The sequence below is a fragment of the Denticeps clupeoides genome, unplaced genomic scaffold (genome assembly GCF_900700375.1).
Source record: "Denticeps clupeoides unplaced genomic scaffold, fDenClu1.1, whole genome shotgun sequence".
Taxonomy (NCBI): Eukaryota; Metazoa; Chordata; class Actinopteri; order Clupeiformes; family Denticipitidae; genus Denticeps; species Denticeps clupeoides.
In genome coordinates, this window is record NW_021629746.1 from 87,582 (window position 1) to 108,204 (window position 20,623).

A 20,623-nucleotide genomic window follows, 5' to 3' on the forward strand; every position below is an offset into this window, starting at 1 on the left:
CACATATTTCTATGTGTGTGTGTGTGTGTGAGGTCTGTGTGGTCACATTACATTTACATTTACAGCATTAATCAGACGCCCCTTATCCAGAGCGCCTTAAAAAAAAAGTAGTTACAGGGACAGTCCCCCCTGGAGACACTCAGGGTTAAGTGTCTTGCTCAGGGACACAATGGTAGTAAGTGGGGTTTGAACCTGGGTCTTCTGGTTCATAGGCGAGTGTGTTACCCACTAGGCTACTACCACCCGGATTTGTGTGTGTGTGTGTGTTTGTCAACTGAGAGCAGGGGGAGTGTATGACCGAACCCCTCAGAGTTTGGCCCCTCCCTGCGAGGGGGGTCTGACTTCTCTCTCATGGAGAGCAGTCAGCAGCCAGAGTCCCTCTGAGCTCCGGCAGGAACGCTCGCCCCGCTCCCCCCGCTCCTGTGGAGCGTTCCGACAATGCGCCGGTTCCAGTGGAGGATGTGAGACGTGAGCGCGTCCCTCTGCTTTCCCGCAAGGCTGACAACGCTGTCCTGGCATTATGACTCTCCTTGGCTCTGAGCACTCAGTACTGATTCGCAGCAAGTTCCGTTCAGGTACGTCACCGCGTTGTCACAAAGTACTTTAATACTGTGCTTCAGATCCTGGTTCATTGGTGAAATTATACTTTATTGGGAATTATTACCGTACATGTTTTTGCGGCTGCATCAGTAGATCAAAAAGCGTAAACAGAGCTGGACATCTGAGGACGTTGTTAAATTGTAAAGGTCATGCGGCTACAGCAGGACATTGTCAAACTCCGGACTTCACCTGCTACTGACAGTCTGGAGTGGCTCCTCCTGAAGGTCCGTTTAACCTCTGGCCCACTGAGATGCCGTCGTTCCCTCAGCCCAACCTGACGTCCTCCCTGACGTCTCCTGACAGGGTGACACGCATCAGACCTGAGTGTGTGTGTGTGTGTGTGTGTGTGTGTATGGATTATGCATGCCAATGCTGCCACCTTTCTGAGAGAACAGTTACTGTGTGCGCGCAGATTTTCACCTTGTTGGAATGGGACCATTCCGGCCGCATCGACTTTCCCCTTCGTCCGGGCTAGAGCAGTGGCTACATCTGTCCGGCCGTTTGTTTGGTCGTTTGGCTGACAGCGTGGGGCTGGGAAGTCTGGGAGCTGTGCGATAGGGATCACAGGGTCCCAGTGGACAGGTCCCACTCATTCCTTCGGGGGGCTGGGAAGCTGGGCATGCCCTTCCTGCAAACCGGCCCGTTTGCGTCGCTATTACGTAACCCCGCTCCCGGGCCGTGGTCATGGGAAGAGGTGAGCTGTTCGCACCGAGCTGGCATGTTTGGCATAACGACACGCATGCTTCTATGCTGAGGGCCGGGCAGCGGAAATAAAGTGTCCGGAGGGACAGGGCAGCAGCCTCGCGCAGTTGTCGGAGTCACGGACCCTGCTCGCTTTCGAAGGCCCGGTAACGGCCGAGCGAATCGGTCAGGCCAGGCCCCCGAGGCACTCTTTCTCACGGCTGGGCAGCCTCCGCCGAAGATCGCAACGCCAAAGCCCCCTTTTAACTTCCACCGCGTCAGAAGCGCAAGCATAATATTTGGACAGTCGTGGTTAATTGCCTTTGATCAGCCCAGCTGGGTGCGGAGCGGGCCGGCGTTCACCCTCAAGACAACTGGTGGAGCTATTTTAAGCCCTTAACGCCGCTCGCCTGGTTCCAATCGCCACAAGTGATATGCAATCCGCCGGGTCTTTAAAAGCCGCGGTGGCTCTTACTGAGGGCAGTCGGCCCTGGTGGGATTTCGCTCCCCCCGCTAGGAGTCGGGGAGCGGCAGCATCGGCTCTTTAAAGTCTGCTCCAGGCAGACGTGCGACGGGATAATGCATGATCCCGCTGGGGAGGGATACGTTATCCCGCTGCTTCGCTCGGCTTCGAATCCTGGTTGCAAAAACAAATGCAAACACATGCAAACCACATTCTGCCCCACACGGGTTTGAGAGTTAAAACTGGTCAAACTAGCTGGTCAACCAGCCTCATGTCGCACACAAAAGGTAAGCAAGGCGACCTTGCTGTAACATTAATGTCAGGTTTATTAAACGTTTGCATTAATACATTGTTCCAACGAACTGTCTTCTTGCTATTACTGAATAAATCAGAATAAATAGATTAAGTAGAACCAGCCGGGACATTGTAGTGTGTAGGAGTGTTTAGATGTGATAGGGCCAATGTGATAGGTAACAATGTCGGTATACTCAGTAAACTCTTTTCACCTATTCCTCAGGTTGAAGGTTTTAGGCTGTTACTTTTGTAAATGCTGTTTTAATAAGTTATAAACATCATCGTTTGATTAATTTTTCTATCACTTGTATAAAATGGGTAGTAATTATACGTTGAGTGCAGGAAGAGGATCCTGGGTTACATCTTAGCTGAGTTTATAGACATTTAAATATGTAGGCACAGAGACAGATCAACTCTATTATCTCTATTAACTCTACTATCATCATATTTAGGTTAATATGACACAGACAAGTAATAAAATCTCTTGATCGTATGCTTGTTTAATGGTTTTGATGAGAGAATATTGTGGCACATATCACGTGTTATATTTAAATATTATGATATATAAACAGCGAGCATGAATGATTATCATATAGCATAAGATAATGGTTATTAATAAGGAAATGTCACTCAGCACGCTAGAATCTAAATGTTTTTAATGAATCCTGACAAGTAAATAAAGTTCAGAGAAAGTTGAGGCCTGATAATGTAGAGATTGTGTATTTAAATGTGTTTAATTAAGAACAATAAGAAATAAACATCAGGTTGGGCCTATCAGTCTTTTAGTTAGCATCACATTTTAACATTTATGACTATCCCTGAACACACACACCATAGAAGACCACACAATGGAGGAAGGTTTTGCTTGATTGCCATGACCGATTAGTGTCCACCAACAGCCTACTTCAAACATATATTGTTTATATCCTCTCTTTCATTTTTTCTTTGTTTCTTTGATGCATCCACTTCATGGCTGACACAAATGTGCACATACACACACACACACAGCATCTCAGTTTTATCTCTTTCCCGTCTCTCCCACCCCACCCCCACCCGTCCACCACCTACAGTCCTCCAGTTGAGGCTTCAGCAGCGAAGGTCTCGGGAGCAGCTGGCCGACCAGGGAACCATGCCTCGTGAGTAGCTCCTCCCATTGGATGACTAGCTCCACCTTTTGGCTGAAGCAGAGCATTGTGGGGCATGGCATACTGTAAAGCCTGGGCTGATACATGACAAATGGGTGCACTTGGTGTTTTGCCGGTGAGACACAGTTACTTACTTATGATAAAATGGTCACAGCAAGGCCACCGAGTCCCAGTGAAAAGCGATCCATGTGACAGCATTTAAACTGCTGTGAACACACTGACCTCAGGTCTGCAGATTTACATGAGCTGATTTGTCACGTTGATATTCAGAGGTTCCTCATTGTGACTGAAGCATGTCCACCAGACACTCAAATACACTTACAGCTCAGAAGAACAGGGCCAACGTGCATACTAACACTGTCAACATGTTTTAAATAAAGAACGTGTTCGGCGTTAATATCCTAATACCACTACATGCAAAGTCTCTTTTCTGGGTCTTCTGGCCATTATTACCATGTACATTTACATTTACAGCATTTATCAGACGCCCTTATCCAGAGCGACTTACAATCAGTTGTTACAGGGACAGTCCCCCCCCTGGAGCAACTTAGGGTTAAGTGTCTTTCTCAGGGACACAATGGTAGTAAGTGGGATTTGAACCTGGGTCTTCTGGCTCATAGGCGAGTGTGTTACCCATTAATCTACTGCCACCGCAATCCTACTACCACCCAATTACCACACCTTTAATAATCAGTGGTGGCCTAGCGGGTAAAGAAGCAGACCCATAACAGGAAGGTTGCGGGTTCAGATCCCACTGAGTGAAGCACCGTCCCCACACACTTCTCCCAGGGCAACTTTCGTGGCTGCCCACCGCTCACCAAGGGTGATGGTTAAATGCAGAGGGCTCGTTTTGGTGTGTCACCGTGTGCTGTGCTGCAGTGTTTCACTTTCACTTTTTCACTTTCACCAGAGTAGATACAGTCTAATTCAAAATGTTAGCACTGGTGCAGAAATACAGCATGCACAATCTGCAGAACAAATCTCCATCTTCCCCTGTGTAGATGGTGACGGACACCCAAAACTCAGTTGTTCTGTGGACTCTAACTGCAAATTTTTAAAACTACCATGCTAACTGAAAGCGTTTCTTCCACCTGTTTTGAGTTAGCATTGGTGGAACGCATGAGGATTACAGGAGACTGACCAAGTGAGTTCCAGATGCTTTTCATTCAATTGGTAGAGTACAAGTTAAATAATAAAAACTTGGTAGCCCCCCTTGTGTACACTCAAAGCTACACGTGGCATGACACTGTGTAGGACAACCGTAGGTTCCTTCATGGTACCTCAGTACCCTCAGATTGAGTTCACTTGGCTGGAGTTAGCGTAGGTGGAGATGTTCAAGGAGCATTGCCACCACGTTGCTTTTAAAATGCAGTCTTCAGTCTTTTCGCCATAAATGATCCCCCTGGGTAGTCGGTGGTCACAGGAGGCAAATTGTCTTTCATCTCCACATCTCCAGAGGCCACGGTCAAGTGGCAATAGTCACTGGTGCTCTGTTTGCATTCATTATGATGTGCATGGAAATATTCATTTAATGGCTGAAGAGAGCAGCCTCATTTTTATTTATCTTAACGTTCCACTCTTCATTTACAGGGCTCTGTTCTGGATTGGGTAATGTTAATATTTATTTAACTGTATGTGGTAACCCCAGTAAAATGTGACCGCAGCCTGAGCTCTCTTGCGCCGGACACATGATTGGCTGTTGCTCCTGTGTTACGAGGAGAACCCGTTTCTGCCATCAGTCATTATGGATACATTTAATAAATAAAAAATGTAAAAAACAACAAGGTCCAATAACAGGCTGCGATCCACTGACAGCACGGTGAGGTGTCTAACCGTTAAACGATCACTCTAAATGTCATTTTGATGCATGGGTTTTGGCTTCTGTTTAATGTCAGGGCTATTTGTAAAATTGGTGTATACGAATGACACCAAATTATTGGAAGAATGATTGTTGGTGCCAGACAGGATGGTTGTAGCACATCATTTGGCTGCTGACCTCCTGGGATTTCCATGCACTGCAGTCTCCGAGCAAGACAACTTGGGGCAACGGTTCCTGAAATCGTTGCCTGTAGAACTTTACTGTTGTAAAACCGTCATAGTTTAGTCTCGTACGATCATGAAAATGAGACTGCGGTGGGTGCAGATCAGACCTGTGGAAGAATTCAGAACCAGTTTTATTAGTCCTGTAAGATTGCATCCACTTGGAATTTGGCTTAAAAGACAAGAAACCGATTAACCGTTTGTATAATTGATTTAATCAGTTACACGGTAATGCCCAGCAGTGGTTTATGACTCTAGTTGGACTTGAAAGCACCTGTGTATGACAACATGCCGGTGGAAATGCATATTGTTGGGTGTGCATGTGAAAGACTGGTGAAGATTACTCCATTCAGCGGCACAGCAATGCAGTCTGCCGCTGAGTATCTCGCGTTTTCTCGCCGCGGTATTTTTAGCCGGGCTGTTGAGTGGCGTCTGTGCCACAGTGGGCTGTTCAGCAGAAGTGAATGGGCATGAAGATAACAGGGCGAGTGTGTCAGAGGATGGAGCCCAGACACAGAGTCCCGCCCCCCTCCCGTCAGTCAGCAAGGAGCCACAGATAAAAGGCTAAAAACTATAAACTTGGGCTGGGCCATCTTTTTTGTTGTCGACTATTTCATTTATACAAGGGTCATTAGAAAGGAAGATTAGCTTCATTATTATTTTTAAAATGCAATATATATATTTTTTTTTTCAAAATCAAAAATCAGTCAGAACAATCAGTCAGAACACACTGATCATCGTTAGATTAGGGATTAACACTGATCAGTGTGAGTTGGCTCAAGTAGGAGCTGTGCTATCAGCATTATGTCCACCGACCTGCTCTGGATTCTATAAGTGACAGGTGTTCAGTGGGATCAGTGATTAGCAACCACCCTCATCAGACACACACACACACACACACACACACAGCGAATCCAAATATGCCATGTCTCAACAAGTGTTTCTGGAAGCCAGGCATAGCTATACGCTGAAGTGCGTTACGTGCTGAGGGGCAGAGAGTGTCCGCAGTATGTAATTACGGTGTGCTCTGAATGCCTTTAATCCAGCTCCGTTTTATTTGTTTTTCCAGCCCTGAAGAACCCAGCTGCACTCCACGAGCAGGGGAAAGGTCCTCAGCGCTCCAAGGTTCGGGACACACTCTGTCAGAACGAATCCACCCTTGCTGAAAGATTCATGGGCCAGGCTTGAGTAAGGGGGCTCAGTCAAACTCATATCTGAGCTCCTCCGTCTACCAGGTCGATTGTAGTGCAAGCCAGGAATTTTTTCCGAGGGAGAAAGAGAAAATTGTGATCCATTATCTCCAAATAGCCTGGATCCCTTTTGCATAAGTAATGTTAACATTTAAAGATATCTGCGTTATAACATCGTGCATTTCAAAATGTTGGAACTTCTATAAAGGATACGCTAACCAGGAAAACGCGCACTAGATTTGTCATTTGATTTGGTGTAATTGTTTTTTTTTCCCAGACTGGCGATTGCTTAAAAGACAAAAACAGGAATAGACCAGAGAAGTCTGACTTGGCCAACATGCATGTTTTACAAGGTAAGGACAGTAAAAACAAAAAAAAAAAATATCTTTATTCGAGTAGAAATTATAATAGGTATTCTAATAACTTACAGTGTTTACAGTGTAAACACTATGTATATACTATGTATATACATCATCTGTACACACTGAATATTTGGTTCCACCTACGGTAACTATGGGCAATTAAATCTTCTGATATTACGTTTTCAGTGCTGCCAGTTCTGAGTTTTACCCTTTTTTCCAACAAACAGCTTGTTGAGAATGAGGGCCGAGGAAGCATTTTCTCATCCTACGCTGCCTTTCCCCCCCCCCAATTTAACACATAGAATTACTGAGCAGCGAGACCTGTTAAAACTGAATCTGTCATACACTGCAGGCGGGTTGACTGTCAGCTTCTTAACCAACCAAAAAATCAAATATCAATATGTTGGGCTTGACTGTATCCAGGCTGTCAAAGCTTCACGAAGAGCTCTGACTCTAAAAATATTCAGAAATGGCCACCATTTGTGCCATTACTCCATGCTCCGTATTCAGCGCTCAGGCCCGTGAAGAACATCGGCGGTTGCCTACGAAGTGAACTTGAGGTGACTTCACGGTGCATGCACGCAGAGTGGTCCGCAGGACGCATCCTCGGCCGCGGGGACTGACGTGTTTGTGGCGGCACGCCTCAGCTTGGACGCGCACACAATAACCGTTTACTTAAAGCGCGCGCGGGGGTTTAACCAAGATTACCGCTGTTTTGGTCGTCGCGCAGACGCAGACAGCGAGGACGACCAGATGAGACTGAAACGAGCGCGGCTGGCCGACGACCTCAACGAGAAGATCGCCCTGAGGCCGGGCCCCATGGAGCTGGTGGAGAAGAACATCATTCCGGTCGATTCGAGTGTCAAAGAGGCAGCTTTGAAAGGTACCACTGCGAGTGCCCCCCCCCCTTTCTGGTGAAACGTCTACCTGGGAGGCAGCCTACGGCGTTCCTATTAACCCTCGAACTGAAACTGTGAAACTGCGACATATTTCAGACCATTACAAAAGGAGGACATACAGGACACAAACCAAGAACACGCTATTCATTGCATAACATCATCGTTTTGCAGCCATTGTGTGCTACTCCGAAATGGTCGACGTAGCTACCGCTACCTTCCTCGCGCCGAGTCCTGTTTATCGGAGAGCCAGGGCAGCATAATAAAGGTGAGGGATAAATCGTTTCTGTCTGTGGAAGTATGCGCTTTCGCATCCAGTGCGTTCATCCTTCTTTCGATCAGAGAAGGGCCCTCAGAGAACTATGCGAGCGGATTCCTGCACGCCTTTCTCCGACATTTCCTTAACGCCGCCTGATTTAGGAGGCCGTTAGGCTCGGCGTGCGCACGGCCACTGCCCCGCGGCGTGGCCCCTCCCCGTCGCCTCGGGCGCGTGTTTATGTACGTCCTCAAAGCAAATATCCAGCGTCGTGTGCTGCGGCAGTCCTCGCAAGGTCCGTCCGTCGGTTTACATTTTCCCTGCACCGAGAGGGACGTGTTTCACTGAGACAAACAGCAGCTGTGGACGGCCCGGCCCGTCTCCACATCAAACGCACCCTCCCCTTCGCATGTTTGGACTCCACGTGATTTATGTGGCTCCGTTGCACCACCTACGGAGGTATGAGGCGGGGCTCCCCAGCTGTGTGCTGTCCCGCAGTGTGTCCCCCCCCCGTCTGGACTGAAAGTGACAGGGGGACGGGCAGGGGTCGAGTCCTGGTATCTGGGTCTGAAGGGTACAGACGTCAAATATCTGATACACTGGGCTCTACGGCAGACATTTGGGGCATCAGCAGGTGGAAAAAATAATGCTCTGCTCGATGTGACACACACACACACACACACACGGCTGCTGGTAAAGCCATGGGGTGCTCCTGACGGAAACCAGGGCTGCTGTTGTGACAGGTCACATGACCAGACACTACATGAGTCTCAGCTCCCTAAAATACACACACGCGTTCACTTACAGAAACAGCCCCCCTTCTACCAGTACCACACACAGACACCTGTTTGCTCAGTCTGTGGAACTCTTTCATTAAAGTGTGTGTGTGTGTGTGTGTGTGTGCAGTGAGTCATGGGGCACTGGAGAAATCTGAGGACTCATATGTCTATGAGGACGACAGCAGCAGCGACAGTATGTCCCCAGACCATGCCCACAGTGACGAGTCACAAGGGTCTGCCGGCCCTCACGCTGAACAAAAGTTGTCCCCTGCATTCATCACACACAAACAGGTCAGTAACAGCCACACACACACATACACACACACATACACTTTCTTCTACATTTCTGTGAGGCCCTAGGGTTTTATCAGTGTAATAATATCTGTGGATCAAGACTTTAATTTTCTATGCTCACCATCCTACATTTGATGATAATATTTGCTGATATAAGAACAGACATGCCTACAGAGATGTGTCTGTAGCTTTCTCGTCAGATATTCCACCCCATATAAGACACTCTTAGTGTAAGTCTAATGTTGGAAATGAAATTTTATTTGACCTGTTACTAAATAAGGACATTGAATTGAATGAGGGCTTTTGAAACACACAGTAAAATTGCAAATTGCCTAGTGGGTACCAAAGGTGACAGGATTAGCCGTCTGACCCACAAGGTCACTGGATGATCGCGCCTGGCGACTGAACCCAGCTCCGCTGCTCGGGATAAGAGTGTGAGGCGAATGCGTTTTCAGATGCGTATTCGTGTGTCAGGTGCCAGATCTCTGCGGACTTGGGTGTCAGTACATGGACACGCCTGTGCAAACTGCCCCTGGTGGCGAGTGCTGGTATGACCGGGAACTGCACAGTTTCGTGCGCACTGGTGCTCTGTGTCTGGCGGGTGTTTGGCAGCTCCGAACTGCTGGATGCCAACGTCCTGCCCTCAGAGTGGAGAGGACACAGAGTTTTTTTGGGGGGGGGGTTTCAGTGCAGCCCTGTCACGGCACGAGAGGGTTCAGTCACGTGCCCTCCCGGTGCCAAAACACACCTGCAGCCTTTATCCACCACACACACACACACACACACACACTCATAGACAGTGACACTGTAGGTCAACTCCTTTCAAAGTTAGAGATAGAGTTTGAGGTGGACGTAGCGCAGCACAGTACGTTACAGGAAATGGAGAATAATAAATGGACCAATTTTCTTTCTTTTCAGGAAATACTTTTCATTAAATTAGTTTATCATGAGTGTTTTGTTTCCATTGGCTTTTTAGGCAGCCCAGAGTAGGGATTTTGCCAATCAAAGCCCAGAGGAGACGTTGTCTGACAGCAACCAGACCGTGCCACCCGTACCTGTCCCGGCAATTATCAAAGTGAGACGAATTCATGCATTCTGAAACACATTCAATAAGCAAATTTGTAGATTAGCCTGAGCCCGTTTATGAACTGTCGTAGGCCAGTATATACGTAGGCCAGTGAGCTATTCTGCTGCTGATAAAAGCACATAACACAGGCCGACTTACCTCATGTGGAGAAAAATGTGCAAAAAAAATGAGAGGAATATGTTCATATTCTTACCAAATCGTGTCATTTATGTCATTAAGGTTTTCTCACCAATTTCTCTAAACAATGCATATGCAGCACTGACAATTTTACACATTATTACCCTAGGGTTACATCTCTTATAGCTGACTAATAGGTTACATGTGAATTAGTTTTAGCGTACAACCAAATGCTTCCAAAGTTTAGAAATTAAAATTACAGAAAATTTTATTCAATTTATTAAATGAAATTAAAATTCTCTTTCCAACAAACGAAAAGTCATCAAAAACGTCAGAGAAAAACCGACACAAGAAGCCCAAAGACATCAAGCCCAAGGTGAAGAAGCTCAAGTATCACCAGTACATCCCGCCGGACCAGAAGGTGGAGAAGTCTCCACCACCCATGGACTCTGCCTACGCCCGGCTCCTTCAGCAACAGCAGCTCTTCCTGCAGCTGCAGATCCTCAGCCAGCAGAAACACCAGCAGCACTCCCAGCATTCCCAGAGCTCCCAGCATTCCCAGCAGCACCGGCAGGCGCAGACCTTCAACTACCAGCCTTTGCTTCAGCCACCAGTGAACAAGTGCGTCCCACATTGGTTTATTAAAATCAAATTAATGAGTTGTCCGAAGACTAACCATATTGCACCCCTTCTAAAAGCTACATGGGTGTGAAGTTGGGACAACTTTGCAGTTTTCCCATTTTTTAAGTGCCATATGAGAAAAGAAACACTGTAGAAAACCTATGAAGAAGTAAAGAGCATAAGACAGTTACGAATGATAGGAGGATCAAGCTGGCTTAGAGGACTGTGTAAAGAAGTTCTTTCACAGATCCAGACTAAAGAGTGACCACATTAATGTGTGACTGAGGCCACAGGCTCATCGAGTTTGAACGTATTATTCTCAAACTGGCTTGATGAGTAAACACTAAAAAATATAAAATGCATTAAATGTGTTTACCAGTTTTTTACAACTTAAAATGTGACTACAGACTTTAATGCGCTCTCAAGGGGCAGATGAGAGAAAATGTGTATGGTGCGCCCCCTTATGCAACTATATAAAAGCAAGGTAACCAGAGAGGCAATAGATAATTCTATTTTCAACATTTTTTTTTAAATAATTAAGAGTGAAATCAACATACTCATTAGTATAGGATCTTCTGTGTGAACACAGACCTGTATTGTTTCCTAATTTCTTTTGTTTTCCACTTGACCCTGTGCATGTGCTCCCACCTCCAAGGCCGTCCAGCGAGCCCCCGCCTTCATGCAGTGCAGGGAGCAGTGTGTCTTCCTCTCCTGTGAAGGGTTCCTACTGCAGCCCACCCAGCGGAGCTCCGGCCAGGCCTGGACCCCTGCCGGCCAACCTGGATGACCTTAAAGTATGGACGTCTCATTCTCCCTCACTCTCAATCTCATCACTATCACTTTTTTTTGTGGGACTTCATAGGCGAGTGTCTTACCTGCTAGGCTACTATCACCCCGGTGTCTGGATCAGATTTTGGTGTAAACTGTGTTCAGTTAATGTGACCTGTGATGACCTTCACTTGCTCTAATTGTCCAGGTGTCCGAGCTGCGCCAGCAGTTAAGAATCCGGGGTCTTCCTGTGTCTGGAACCAAGACCACCCTGATTGAACGACTGCGACCGTTCAGGGACTCCATCTCTGCTGATGCTCCTGCCTCGGGCTCGTTGTCATACCAATCGCCAAGCTCATCGAACACAATGTGCCAGGGCAGCTACTACCCCTACTGCAGTAGCTCCACTCCGCCCATCTCACCAGCATCCTCTGAGTTGTCGGTTAGTGGTAGTCTGGCTGACAGCTTCAGTGATGTCACCATGTCATCACCGCAACTGGGGCTCCGGGCGTCACCAGGGCAACTGAACTTGGAGGAGGGGGGACTGATGGGAGGAGCTAGAGGGACGGGTCTGGAGGCAGAGAAGGACAAGATGTTGGTGGAGAAGCAGAAGGTGATTGAAGAGCTGACCTGGAAGCTGCACCAGGAACAGCGGCAGGTGGAAGAGCTCCGCATGCAGCTGCACAACAAACGGAAACGTGAGCACAGCCCACAGGACCCTGGCCAAAGCCACGCCCCCTCTCTGTCCCCATCCACCCCTACCCACTTGCAGCCTCCTCCCAACCACATGCAACAATTTTTGGGTGGGGTGGTAGTGAAGCAGGAGCCCCTGGCCTCCAGCTGCCCCCTGGCCTCCCAACAACTCAAGAGCGGCGGCCCCTGCAGCTATGTTGGAGTGGGGACTTCCTCCGGGAACCCTTCGGGCATCTCGGCGTTCCTTAGCCCACAGTGCTCGCCTCAGGACTCCCCCGGCAACAAGGCACCCAGCAGCCCTCAGGCGAACAGCCTGCCCCCGTCCCCCAGCCACTCCTACCTGCTGTCCCCCAGCCTGGGCAGGGACACCCACCCCGGGCCCCAGACACACAGTGCACAGGTACTGAGGCAGTCACAGTCCACGTCATTCCACAAATATAGTAAAAGTTAACTACTCCCATCAATGCATACAATACCGCATAAAATGTTGTCAGATAGCTGAGCTATGTGGGCCAAAAAATGTGCCAAAACACACCCAAAATGGCCAAACATTATTTAATCGTTGTGACAATTTGACCTGCTAAATGAACAATTTCGTTCTTATTCCGCACTAGCGGGTTTTACGTAAAATATCTAAATATCAAGATCACACAATCTGGCAAGAACCTCTCTCCTCCCCCTCCTTTTTTTCTTTTCTCAGAATAACACTTGTTCAGTGTTATCAGTGGACATCACAAATACAATCTCGGTTAAAAAGCAGAAGAATTTTGACTAGTGAATTTTGAACTAGTGAATCTGACATTTGTGCACAAATCCAATGAGCATCTGACTATTTTTATTGGGTCTTCAAATCTAACCGATTTGCTGAGGGCCAGGCTGCATAATCTTTCCGATTTAGCATTTTTGGCACCACGTAGACAGCATCTGAACAAGATTTTAGATGTTCCACCAAAACTTTGTTTTATGGTCTTGACAGACCACCAAAACACAGGAAACTCCAATTCCATAAACAAACAAATCGTTACCAGCATTTAGCCTGCAGATGCTGCCCATTAGCTCCGCAGTCATTCCCCCCCCCTCAATTACAGCAGAAGACCATACAACCGATGAGTATCTGCTACCCCTCGGAGGTCCGGGGCCTGCCGCCAGTTTACAGCAGCCCAGCGGACGTGGGCCAGAACCAACGAGGTCCAGCTAAGACCAAGAGTCACTCCCTGCAGCACAAGGTGAGAATTCAACCTCACCCTCATCCTCAAGTGCATCTTGTGAGCGTCAAGCTCAGGATATTCACTCTGAGGTCAAACATCATATAGATCCTGTTAAAAACTCATGACTGACTAGCCAGTTCATCTCTGCCTCTCTGAGGATTATAGAACTACTTTGGAGATCAAACCAATTTCCCGGCATTTCATCACTTCAATAATACCTCACATACCATGTGAGAGTTCAGTGTCTTTTTCTTTCTTCTTCACTGGTTTAAAATCTCACCCTGTTTCCTTATGTAGATGGCAGTTACGCACTCCCCCAGGCACAAGGGCACTGCGTTCTGTAGCTCAGATTCCACTGCATCCGAGAATAAACTGCCCCCCCCGCTATGAGGATGCAGTTAAGCAGGTAAAAGAGTGTGCCAGAGACAGTCCAGAACCAAGTAACCTCTGCTTCTGTACAAACTGCCCACATGCCACTGCCCAGACAGAATTATCTAAGGTGCTCAGCCACCAGCTGCTACTGTAACTGCTCTAACTGCTTCAGCCTCCAGCCGCTACTGCAGCTCTGATGTCTAACAGTGCTGCCACCGGCCACTACCACAGACCTGCAATCTAACTGCGTCGGTTAACAGCCTCCATACTGCCCTTAAACACCAGCCACTGATCCTCAGCCGCTGTTAGAACTGCACCATTTATCAGCCAGAAAAAATGCTTTAGAGCTACTGTCTAACTTCCCCAAACACCATTTACAGCATTTGGCAAACATTTACATTCAAGGCAGATGCTGCTCCTGGACCATGGGTATACAACGTCTAACTGCCTTGACCATCAGCATCATGTGTAGACATTTACATTTGCAGCATCTGGCAGACGCTCTAACCCAGAGCGATTTAGATGAATGCTTTTGGAGTTCTATCGTTGTAATCCACAATTTGGTTCACTAGGACCCAATCTGCAAATACCATGCTGTCTAATTTCCCTGGCACCAGCTTCCGCTCTTAAACTACTGTTAGACTTTTGTTGAACCATGAGCTTCTACTACAACAGAGCGTTTAGTAAGAGCGGAACTTCAAATGAAGACTGATATACTTTACTGATATTATTTTCTGTAAATTGATTTCTATAATTGCCCACTGGATTTAAAAAATGCCATTGTTTGTGTAGAACTGCTTTCTAACAGCTCCAAACACCAGCTTCTACTCATCAAACCACTACTCAGAACTGCTGTCTAACTGCCTCTACTGCAGAACCCATCTAACTGGCCAAAATGGCTCCAGAGCTACTATCTAACCATTCCAAACATCAGACCTGACTTCATAGCTAGTATCTAACCATTTAAAACACCAGACATGACTTCAGAGCAACTATCTAACATTCCAAACACCAGACACTTCTCCAAAGCTACTATCTAATAATTCCAAACACCTGACACTACTCCAGAGCAACTATCTACCCATTATAAACACCAGACACTATTCCAGAGCAACTATCTACCCATTCCAAACACCAGACACTACACCAGAGCTAGTATCTAACCATTCAAAACACCAGACACATTTCCAGAGCAACTATCTAACCGTTCCAAACACCAGACACGACTTCAGAGGTACTATCTAACCATTTCAAACCCCTGACACTACTCCAGGGCTAGTATCTAATCATACAAAACACCAGAAACTAATTTAGAGCTAGTATCTAACCATTCCAAACACCTGACATGACTTCAGAGTGACTATCTAACATTCCAAACACCAGACACTACTCCAGAACTAGTATCTAACCATTCAAAACACCAGTTACTATTCCAGAGCAACTATCTAAATATTTCAAACACCAGATACTATTCCAAAGCAACTATCTACCCATTCCAAACACCAGACACTACTCCAGAGCTACCATCTAACCATTCCAAACACCAGGCACTATTCCAGAGTAACTATCTAACCATTCCAAAACACAAGAACACTACTTCAGAGCAACTATCTACCCATTCCAAACACCAGACACTACTCCAGAGCTAGTATCTTACCAGTCCAAACACTACACATTACTCCAGAGCTAGTATCTAATCATTTCAAACACCAGACACAACCTCAGAGCTACTATCTAACATTTCCAAACACCTGACACTACACCAGAGCTAGTATCTATCCATTCCAAACACCAGACACTACTTCAGAGCTACTATCTACCCATTCCAAACACCAGACACTACTCCAGAGCTACTATCTAACATTACAAAGACCAGACACTACTCCAGAGCTAGTATTTAACCATTCAAAACACTAGACTCTATTCCAGAGCAATTATCTAACCATTCCAAACACCAGATACTATTCCAGAGCAACTATCTACCCATTCCAAACACCAGACACTACTCCAGAGCTAGTATCTAATCAGTCCAAACACCACACATTACTCCAGAGCTAGTATCTAATCATTTCAAACACCAGACACAAGCTCAGAGCTACTATCTAACCATTCCAAACACCTGACACTACACCAGAGCTAGTATCTAACCATTCCAAACACCAGACACTACTTCAGAGCTACTATCTACCCATTCCAAACACCAGACACTACACCAGAGCTAGTATCTAACCATTCCAAACACCAGACACTTTTCCAGAGCTAGTATATAATCATTTTAAACACCAGACAGTAATCCAGACCTAGTATCCTACCATTCCAAACACCAGATACTACTCCAGACCTAGTACCCTACCATTCCAAACACCAGAGACTATTTCAGAGCTAGTATCTAACCAATCCAAACACCAGACACTAACTCCAGAGCAACTATATAGCATTCCAAACACCAGACAATTCTTTAGACCTAGTATCCTACCATTCCAAACACCAGACACTACTCCAGAGCTACTATTTAACATTACAAAGACCAGACACTACTCCAGAGCTACTATCTACCCATTCCAAACACCAGACACTACACCAGAGCTAGTATCTAACCATTCCAAACACCACACACTACTCCAGAGCTAGTATATAACCAATTTAAACACCAGACACAAATTCAGAGCTACTATCTAACCATCCTAAATACTAGACACTACTCCAGAGCTAGTAAACATCCCAAACCGCAGACACTACCCCAGAGCTACTATTTAACCATCCCAAACACCAGACAGTACTCCAGAGCTAGTAACCATCCCAACACCATAAGATACTCCAGAGCTACTATCTTACCATCCCAAACACCAGACACTACTCCATAGCTAGTATATAACCAATTTAAACACTAGACACAAATCCAGAGCTACTATCTAACCATCCTAAACACTAGACACTTCTCCAGAGCTAGTAAACACCCCAAACCGCAGACACTACCCCAGAGCTACTATTTAATCATTTAACCATTCCAAACACCAGACACTACTCCATAGCTAATGTTGAACCATCCCAAACATGAGATACTCTCATGAGCTACTGTCTAACTATCCCAAACACCAGACACTACACCAAGGATTTTATTTAACTGCTCAGTCATTCCTGTACAAGTGAGAAGAGGGATGGTGTCTATCTTACACACAGCTGTGCTCTTAACCTTCCTCTAATTGATGGTGCTAGCTATTCAATGTTAGTAAATGTTTATGGTCAGTGACAAGAGCACAAATTCACAAAAGTGCCAAAATTCTTTGTCTTTCCAGCAATTGTCTAGAAGCCAGCAGATGGATGAACTTCTTGAAGTCCTCATTGAGAGTGGAGGTAGGACTTCTTTACCAAACTTACCAACTTTTCAAAGTTGTAGTTCCCTTTTCATAGTTGCCAAAATTATATAATTTTTTCTTATGTTGGTTTTATTTTCTGGATTGGAATGAGTTTTTGCATGTGTGTTTGTGAACAGTATGATAAAAATGTCATGTATTACTTCTAAAGAGACACAACAAGAGACACACTGGTGGACAGGTAGTTTAGAGGCCTCTAACTAACTCATATGCTGTCCTTCCAGTCCTTTCTCTTCCACAAAATGCCAGCTCATATACAGGATGAGTGGTCCTCTGTAACCAAAGTTGTGGTTCACCTTACAGTGTCTCTGGGTGGAACCAGCAGCCTTCCAACAGTCTCCAAGTTTCACAGACACTATGAGCACATGTCATCACCACAGCTGCTCTTTGAGCACACAAGCAACTCTGGGGACTGTCACTTTGAGGCACTGCTGAGCCCAATGTCTCGGCCCGGTGATGCCTGCCTGGTCAGGACAGGTGGCGAGGAGGGCCATCTGGAGGAGGTGAACATAGGCTTTGGTGGCACTCAGCATGATGACAAGGTGGTCTGCAATCGGGACTTGATGGACACCCCACTGTCTCCCATGGCAAACAAGGTTTCCCCTGTGCCCAGTGATGGGCAAGGGCTTTGGATGACATTTTCGGAGTCACCATGGGAGACGATGGAGTGGCTGGAGTTGACCCCACCTAGCTCAGCTGCAGGCTACACCCCCATGCCTCTACCTGGACCAAGCATATTCAACAGTGAGTTTCTGGATGTGACAGACATCAATTTGACCTCAGCCATGGATCTGCAGCTGGAGCACTGGTAACCTTCAACCAGCCTAGAATAACAAAGAGCAAACCAGCACCATATACCATCACCTGATGCTTCATCGCAGAATCTGGGCTCGATGTAGATGTCGTCTAAATCCACTCCACAAGATAGATGTGCTCTTATCAGCACTAAGTGCTCATTGAACGTTATAACACAGAATATGCCTTATGAGGTTGTCACAGCCAGGCACAGTTAAACATGCTATGCATTTTTTTAGCATTGTTCATCTAGAGGTTAAAACTCTTATTTTGACAGTGAGCTTTAAGGAATGTTTGAATTACTGGAAAAAAGAAACCAAAAAAATTATGTGAATATGCAATTCTCCAATGTTGTAAATATCACAGCATTCTACTAGATGGAGCAACATGGACATGGGACATGAAGACAACTGACCATTTTAATTGTTGTACATACAGAAATGCTCACATTGCACCTTTGATATAGTACCAGTCACAGTATTATCCTTGCATACATGAGAAAATGTTTTCTCCTGTTTGCGTTGCCTTATGCTGCACACTGCACACATGTGCTGAGACTTTGAGTAGAAGCTGTCTGGACAAAGACTCTTTGAGTTGATATGCCTTTATACAGGTTAATTGGCAAGGGCCAGATTTACCAATGGTACTAATGAATAGCTCCACGACCATAATCAACACTTTTTACTAGGGGTGGGAATCACTGAGTGACCAGCGATTCACTACTTTATGCTACTGTGATGCATTGCCCATGATAAAAATTATACCACAATATATACCATACATATAGTGTATGTGTGTGATATATATAATTAGGGCTTATCATCAAAAAATGTCCTTCATACATCCTCAAACACTCTACATATATATATAACAATATATGTATTATAACAATATTGGTGCAGTGGGGTAAAATAATTCAGAGGGAGTGAAACATGAAAATGTGTTTACCTCACCTTGCCACTCCGTGCACTCCACTGTACTCCCCACATTACTGCGGTGAATAATAATAATAAAAGAGGCAAGAACTGAAAGAGGAGCAAAAACACATCTTGACGACTTCTATCGGGATGTCGACTTGTGCCTCTGACGATTATGCGGCTTTGTTAATTCTGTTTCACGCACACACAACAAATATCATAATGTTTTATCACATCTGCTATAAAAAGTACACCAATCCCAAATACCAGCTTACGGATAATGCATCATGATATTTTGCTGCATCGATTGTTTTTGACCCACCCCCTTTTTTATTCATTCAAGCAAGAGCCAAGTCTTCTGTCGTGTTGTTTGTGTGTGTGTGTGTGTGTGTGTACTGTTAACCCCTGCACTCTACAAAGGCAGACAAAACCAAATGAAGGACAAGATTAAGTTTGTTTATTCTTTCCCTTTAAAAGCAGTCCAGAGACACAGCATGACACGGCTTGTGAACTCATTATGTTTGATTTTGTATTCATATTCAGTCACTTAAATATTCACAGAACTTTAAATGTAGAGCATAGTCACTCCCTTGTAGGTCTCACTCCTGAGCTGTATTTATTTTTATTTTTTTATAAAAAAAAAATGTATTTATATGACATTCCTTTGTGTTCATGGTAAGAACTCCATTTGAACCATACATTGCATTTGAGATTACATCATAAAATAAGGTCAATAAATAAGTCAAATAAATGTACCCTATTGCCTCATAACCAACTCTGACATGTCCCCAAAATGGTTAACGAGCCTTTACAACCAATGTCATTAGCACTTCTTAAAGACAAATAGTCTAATATTTGACTATGTTTGTTTTAATCCATGTAACTGTGAAATACTGGCACCTGTTGGTGGCTTTTTCCTAATGGGACCGTTTCTACACTCACATCTGACAGCAGTGACTTCATACACATTACGCCACACTTGCCCTCCAGAAAGCCTGCAGAAGATTTTAATCAGACTGTGAATGTGAGATATGTACAATGTTTTGGGAAGTTACAATACAGCTATGCATTATTACAACAAAGCTTTGCACATTATATGTCATTCCTCACTTTATTGTTCAGACTAGAGTTACTGGTGTATGTTTTGGGTTTTAACCTAAACAATTAATTTAATGAAGTGCTGTCATTATGGCTTTGAATGCATTATGTAATAAATTATGCAAAGCGTTCATGGGTTAAGCGTTTCAGGATTACATGTAGAATTTTGTAAAACAATTTGTAAATCATCTTTACAAATCCAGTCCTCAAGAACCTGACTCATGTACAACTTCCCTGTTCCACCATGCCTAATTCAACTTGAGATGTGGATGGTAAACAACAGAGAAGTTGAATTTGGTGTGGGTTTCTATGGAAGGGAAAAAAAAACTGCATTCGAACACCACCATTTTAATATTATCTTTCTTTTTTTATGACCAAAAACTTTGGGATCAGTTCCCTAATGTGTTATGTTTTCATTTTCTTGAGTCACTTTTGTTATAAAGCTTCACTGTGGCAATGCAGGACTACAAAGCAAAAAGCAAGGTCATCCTACATGGTTTCCAACATTTGTGGAAAGTGTCACAGTAATGAGTAACATGTGTAATTGTCTAATGTCTCCAACGTATTTTTGTG

General features: G+C 45.3%; 1 protein-coding gene across 3 annotated transcripts; it reads left to right on the forward strand.

Moving 5' to 3' along the window:
• Nucleotides 1–384: 384 nt before the first annotated feature.
• Nucleotides 385–20,623, forward strand: LOC114773227 (myocardin-like). Of its 3 annotated transcripts, none has more exons than XM_028965740.1 (13): nucleotides 385–575; nucleotides 3,109–3,174; nucleotides 6,293–6,348; nucleotides 6,691–6,766; nucleotides 7,506–7,658; nucleotides 8,834–8,997; nucleotides 9,977–10,075; nucleotides 10,524–10,825; nucleotides 11,481–11,619; nucleotides 11,802–12,686; nucleotides 13,375–13,512; nucleotides 17,163–17,220; nucleotides 17,544–20,623. In XM_028965740.1, exons 1-13 carry the CDS (start codon nucleotides 521–523, stop codon nucleotides 18,050–18,052), a joined length of 2,700 nt encoding a protein of 899 aa, XP_028821573.1. In that variant the 5' UTR covers nucleotides 385–520; the 3' UTR covers nucleotides 18,053–20,623. The 3 variants fall into 3 exon arrangements, with proteins under 3 accessions (XP_028821573.1, XP_028821574.1, XP_028821575.1); XM_028965741.1 differs by having other exon boundaries at nucleotides 13,378–13,512; XM_028965742.1 differs by lacking the exon at nucleotides 9,977–10,075.